The following is a 6,891-nucleotide window of genomic DNA, read 5'->3' on the forward strand; positions in this document are numbered from 1 at the left end:
ATCTTAACACCAGTTAATTTGTCAGAGGATTAGGATTTCAAGCGAGGAATAAGCAGAAAGAACTGACTGACAAGATCCTGTTTTAATGCAAATGACCATATGTGTGTGTGTTACATATATATAAATAGAACTAAAACCTCTCCCTTCCTCCTGAAGAGATACTGAATATATTAGATAATCAGCAATGTGCATAACTAGAAAGTATTACAGGGTTTTCTATTAAGTGTCAGTGAATCTTTCCAACATGAATATTTGGCACTCAGTTTCTGTGTTGTTTTAGTCACTTCGTTATGCTGCTGAGCCTTTTAAAAATATTGACAGTTGTGGGTCTGGCCCACGAAAGCTCATCATCTAATAAACCATCTTGTTAGTCTTTAAAGTGCTACATTGTCCTGCATTTTGCTTCACACATTCATATGTCTTTGTTTTAGAATAGTAAATAGTTGAGAGCATCAACAATTTAATCATAAATATCCATAACCAGGAAACTGTGTTGTTATACTGTCTGCCTACTGTCACAGGCAACGGTGTGCTTCTCTCATTCACATATACATTGTATTAAATAAACCGGCTTTTAAGAAAGTTGAAATACAGAGGTGAAAAATTAAAAATGTTAAAATCCTGACAATTTTCCAGTTGATTCAGAAAAGATGGTTTGTACTAGCTAAGATATGTAGCATAATCTGACCAGCATCTGCCCTTCCCCCTCTTATTTGTTATACGTACAGATTGTGTTGTTTTATGTTCAAATTATTGTATTCTATTTGTATAGTGCTTAGCACAATGCGGTTCCAGTCTAGATTGCAGCCCATAGGCTCTATTGTTATACTAACAATAACTGTTCTCCTGATCAGGGTTTGGTATCTATTAAAGACAAACCTCACCAGGTGATTGTCCAAGGGGTACACGAATTGTATGATCTAGAAGAAACCATGGTAAGCTGGAAAGAGGATGATGAAAGAACAAACAGATTAGTTCTAATAGGTGAGAGAAAACTACACATTTCATGTTTTGCCTGTTGTGAAAAACAGCTGACCAGACTCAGACTATAATTCTTCAATAAGTAAAACAAAGTAAATAAAATACAAGTATCCATAAATTGTATGTATCTATGAAGTGCATGTAATTAAAATGTGTATGTTTTATATATGTAGGATTAGCACAATTCAATTTTGTTCTAATTTTGATATTTGTTTATTTTTAAGTATTTTTAAAAAATGTATTTAAATGTTCATAGTTGCGTGAAATCATGGGTTTTAAGCCTTTTTCAGTTTTTAGAATTTTAAATTTTCACAGTTGTAAGACATTATGAGGTATAGGGGGTCAGGCTATTTTTATTACAATAGACACTGATATTAAAAAAAAGTTAAAGATTCATAGCAGTTAAAATGTAAATTTTTAGTGCCCCCAGTGAAAGTATACACAAGTAAATATCCTTAAATCAAACTCTTCAGTTCTCAAGTGGCACTATTTTCCTTTGGCTACCTGTAAATTGTGATTATTGATGGAAATATTTTGTTGGTTTGTGTGTACAATAGCATTGACATTTACCAACATTCACCAATTTAAAAAATTGAATCCTTCCAAGCCTGTATATATGTAACTTTTTAAAAATCTACAACTAAAAATATGATTGTGGGAATGATTATAATCAAAGGTTTGTTAAGTCCCCATAAGGAAAAAGTGTTGTTATCTTTTAGATGTATGTAATCTTAAAGGCTGATCTAATGTTTTCTTTCAGAAATGTTCATAATTAATGTTGAAATCCCATGCTTGTTTTTTTTAATCTAAACTCCATTTTGACTCTAAAATATTATGAAGATTAACCTAGCATTTCTTACCCATTTCTCTTATTTTCTACTTTATTGTAGCCTGTTTGGAAATCTACATCTTAAATTTGCAACATGAGATTATTATAATAAACCCATGTTTTAACTCATTAGTATGTAACAGGTGTTTGTATAGATGTAGGTTTTCATTGATCTATGGATTTTTGTAGTGATATGCTGGGAAATACTCTTAATGAATTTTGTTCTCTTTACAGGCAGGAACTTGGATAAGGATATCCTTAAACAAGTATTTATAGCTACCATGACAGAGAAACAGGAAAACAGTTGACATCATACCACAAAGAAAAAGAAAAATCTGTTCTCAATACTGCTAATTTTATAATAAAGACTGAATAACATGCAGTACAATAGCTTCATTTTGCTCTTGAAATTTTTATTCTACTGTTAAACTCCGAATGGGACATTAATAATTAAAATCCATCACTGATTATTCATAGTAAAATCATAGTAAAAACAGTCAGGTAAACATGTTGTTTAGCTCTTGTTCCCAGCCCTTTTTAGATTCTCTAAAAATAAAGATGATCAGTCACCATTTACAATTATTTTAAATGATTGTATAGCTAAAAACACCTTAATGGCAAATGTACAGCCCTGGATAAAGGATAATGTCAACATTTACATAACTACAGCTCTCAATCACCTTTTCATAGAATTGAGACCTGTAAATGACCTCTTAAATCCTCAAGGTTATGACCCTGTTAGTGTTGGAGTCTTCTATACAGGGTATTTTCTGTTGTATTGTCCAAGATGTTCCGTGCAATTTCTTGCTTTTTTTTTTTTTTTTTTTTTAGTTGGACTTTTTTCTCCCTTAGCAGTGCATATTGTTGCCATAAAAGGATCTTAAAAATATCTAGATTCTTCCTCCAGCTTTATATGACTCCCAAGAACAACTATATTTATTAGTTTCAGGAGGATATATAAAATATAATTGGATAGGTAAATATGCAGAAGAAAATACATGTAGTTACGAGTGTGTAAAAATGTTTAACTTTTATTAGGTTATTTTTCATCCAGTATATAATCTGTAGAATTGAAGCTTTTGGTTTAGTGCATCATTTGTGGTTTTATGAATGTTAAAGCTTCTGGGATTTTTACAGATTACAAAATGAAAGCTTTCATGCTTCAAACTCCAAAAACAACATGCTTCTTTTTAACAGAACAGAAAAGTGTTCATTGAATTTCCTAGCAGTGAGCATTAATAATACTTTAGGTAAGTCTAACATTTTACCAGTTTTGTTATATTGTATCTGTTTTCAAATTCCATTCTTTTTATCATCTAATTTCCCCCAAAACAAATTCTGAGACTGGATAGTTCAGAGGACTTGTAATAAGATATGGAAGTTTTGGTGCAGTTGTTCAGTGATATATATGGAACAAATTGGTGGTATCAGTCCACTTCCTAATGGAAAGCTGTTTATATTCACCAACCATTTTCACAAGTTTCCAGAACTGTGAGGAAGCCACATAATTAAAAGACTGAATGAATATGGAAATGTAACATCCCTGTCACCTGAATAAATAGATCCTTGGTCAGTATTAAGATACATTGAATGGTCACCATAGGAAATTTGTCCTGCATTTTCCTGTGTGATATATGCCTGTTGACAAATAGGACTTCATTTTTCAATACTATGGATATGACATTTTTCACAAATGCTACATTCATTTTAAAATGAAAGTGAGGTATTAATACTCAGTTAAAAATGAGATAGAATCATCCATTGAAAACAACAACCTTATGATAATAAATAAGTGTCTTCTCTTTGTATGTAATGAAATAAAATAATTTTAAGGAAACACAGTTCATTTCCAAGGAATTAAGTATAGTAAGGAGAAACTTGCTTATTAGTCTTTCATTTACAATAACCTTCACCTGGTTTGCCTCAGGATAGTGTGGAAGCAGGGCTGGCCTTACCATGAGGTGAACTGAGGCGGCCACTAGGACCTAGAGCAGTGGTCCCCAATGCAGTGCCTGTGGGCGCCATGGCGCCCGCCAGGGCATTTATGTGCGTCCTCCGAGTGACCAGGGCCAGCCCAAGCCATTCTTGCGCCCAGGCGCGCGGCAGGTCCAGCTCGAGCCATTCATGCATGCCCCCCCCCAGCGCACTGTGCACCTTACAGGCATGTGGTGCCTGATTACAGCTCTAAGGGGCACCATGTATCCCCGGGCACATGGCGCCTTATGGTAGCTCTAAAGGACATCCCAGAAATAGTGGCACAAACAGCACTTTTCAGCAGGGTCCACCAGAGTAAGTAAAGTAAACAGTTCATAAATGTGTGCAGCCTAATCTAACCCACTTGCAGTTCTTTCTACTTTTCAACCCCTCTTGGACCAGATCTACATTGTGGGGGTGATTGTACTTGGCTCCTCTGGAGTGTGAGTTTGTCAGCCTGCCATGAGCTGGCCTTTTTCAGTTCTTGATGTAGGGAAAAGTTGTTGTATTCTGTCTCCCTTTCTCAGCCCCTGGCTTCAATCCCTGCACCCTTTTGCATTTGCTCATATGACAGTGGCAACAGCAGATGATGATATTCCCTCTTTCCAAGTAGAGCAACAAGATGCCAGTGGATTTAAATGAGATATTTATTCAGAGACTGTTGGTAGCCTTTCCCCACAGTGGCATTATGGGCCACTTCTCCTGCCTCTCCTCTTGTCATGTGGAAACAAAAAAGAAAGGGATTTCCCCTATTTTTGGTATGTATTTTATGTCATTAATATTCCTTTTTTCTCATCCTGCAAAGTATTCAGCATCAATTTGGATCAAGTCTTCTGGGGCTGGTGACCAAAACAGAGTCTCCTATATTAGTGGGCAAAAATTTCTTCCATAGCTAAAGAAAAATCTATTTTGCCTTCTTGTACCTTCTTCTAAAACCAACCCTGGAAGGCACAGAAAACCTACTTGACCTTAACTCTGATGATCATCTCTGTAGGGTAAAGAAATGTTCAGGTTGTTGAGAGTTGATACTTTTGAAATGAGATTGCATGTAATTTAAAATAGAATTTAGCCTCCGAGTTGGCAAGGCAGAAGTTTGTAATTCTTCAGTGAGAACAAATTTGCCCTACAGCCCCAAGAATCAGTTTGTGCCCAGATCCCACAGTAAGTAAAGCGGTGAATGTTCTCATCCCCTAGACACTGCGTGGATTAGCGGCTTCCCATGAGACACTGCTCAGAGAGTCTAATTCATAGGAAGATGATCCAGGAAGAGGGATGGTTAATTATACCTGGCAGAAAGAAAATGAATAATGTGCTCCTTATATTCTACTTCATTTGTTGCATTATCCTCAAAAAGATAAGGGTAAAACTTTAAAGCAAGAAAACCCAGCCTGAAAAGGTTGTTTCTATGCCTCTGTTTTGCTGCTAAGCAATGTTGTTTTCCACCTATGCCACTGATTTAACAGCTGATTATCTTTTTATATGTGGGGCTTACTTGTGTTTTGCGAAGTTAGGGGAGGAGGAGGCAGAGCTATCCTCTCAACTAGAATTAAAGCTTTATTTTCTGATGGTAAACTGGCTGAAAAACAAACTTACATTTCATTAGTGGATGCTGTGCAACCCCCCCACTCCCATCCCCCCCGCAGTGTGGTGGTTTAAATAGTTCCAGCAGTCTAACTGATCAGCTTGATTTTTCCTCCCTTTAAATTATTCTGGATATACTGCAATTGCACAGTGATGTACATGTCTAAAGACCTTTTAGAACTAATGAACGACTGGAAAATTCTACCTCATGTAGTTTTAATTTCTTACAAGTGGTGTTATTGAGCATGCTAACCTCTCAGTGAAAAGCTATGGCTCAACAAACTAATAGTAAATTCATTCTGTTATTCCTTACATGTCTATATTTCCTCCAAAGAGAAATGGCTCTGTTCATATTTATGAATCACTTAGCTTAGATGAATCTATTTCCTTTTTGCACTTTGAATATTTTCTAGAGTTGTGTGGAATCCAGTAGGGTGTAAAGTAATCTTTGGATATAAGGAACTTTGCTACCGGTCCAATGAAAGAGCACTAAGATTCTTGCGAACAAGTAAACAGCTGTATGTGTAAATAAAATGTAGCAGCTATTAAGGGAGAGAGAGTAAACGCTTGAATGACTACCCTGTAACGGCATGGAAGGTTTGTTTGTTCATGGAAATGCTGGCAAGAAGAAAGCATTGAAATGCAAGTTGGCTTCTGCTTCCCCAAATAAACCTCAGTTTGCCCGGGGGAGGGGTTCCTGGTCTGCGAGAAGAGGGTGAAAATGTTCTTACTGCGAATTCTCTCTCAAAAGCTAGGCTCAGCATGCACCTGGGTCCTGAGCGGAAGATTAAATACACGGTGAATACGGTTTGAACTGGTTTTTCGTCTCTAATCCCACTTCTGCTGTGCTATTTCCTAGTGTTTTCATGTGCAGATCTGGGGGGTTGCAGTAACTTCTAATGTCCCCAGGTGCGGTGTCTTTTCCATCACTTGCCATTCTCATGGCCAAATCTGCCTGCAACCGAGGTGAATAGCTGATTAAGGTCGGATGTAATTTCTTGTGTGTGTGTACACTATTAGCAGAAGGTACCGTCACTGTAGAAGAGCGAGGGGAGTGGGAAATCTTTCATAAGTGCCATAGGAAATAGCCTCCACGGTTAATAAAAATGCCTTTCCCCAAGCAAACTCGGCGCTGTGCTCTGTTTACTTCATGCTCCAAATTGGTTATTCCTTATTTTAACTCTTCAAACAAAGCCGTGAAGTTTGACTGATACCACGCCCGATCTGACTGCTGCTGTGCACTTACAACTTCACTTTAGTGTCAGGTATTTCAAATAAAGCGTTTTCTCTTGTCTCTAATTTGAAGATTTGAACATTTGCGTTACGTTCACGTGTTTCTCCAGTACAAACCCTAGGGCGTGAAGATCGGCTGTTGGGAGCTTTTTAGCGAGAGGAAATACAATAATCTGGAACGATTTGACTGCAAAAGTTTTCTGGCTTTCCGTGTAAGGTGTGAGGTTTCATTTTGGGCGGCTAAGCTTTAGAAGGAGGGAAACCCACCACGTGCTGATTCTTAATACCGGCAC

General features: G+C 37.0%; 1 protein-coding gene across 2 annotated transcripts in view; it reads left to right on the forward strand.

Moving 5' to 3' along the window:
- Positions 1-2,200, forward strand: part of ZNG1A (Zn regulated GTPase metalloprotein activator 1A) — a 62,431-nt gene extending 60,231 nt beyond the window's left edge. For both annotated transcript variants that reach the window (XM_075931674.2, XM_075931672.2), the window contains 2 exons: positions 855-984; positions 2,045-2,200. In XM_075931674.2, coding sequence (XP_075787789.2) covers positions 855-984; positions 2,045-2,118 — 204 coding nt within the window. In that variant the 3' untranslated portion in view covers positions 2,119-2,200. The remainder of the gene's footprint in view (positions 1-854; positions 985-2,044) is intronic.
- The last annotated feature ends 4,691 nt before the right edge of the window (positions 2,201-6,891 follow it).

This window comes from Pelodiscus sinensis, chromosome 6 (genome assembly GCF_052426305.1).
Source record: "Pelodiscus sinensis isolate ZL-2025 chromosome 6, ASM5242630v1, whole genome shotgun sequence".
NCBI classification, from domain to species: domain Eukaryota; kingdom Metazoa; phylum Chordata; order Testudines; family Trionychidae; genus Pelodiscus; species Pelodiscus sinensis.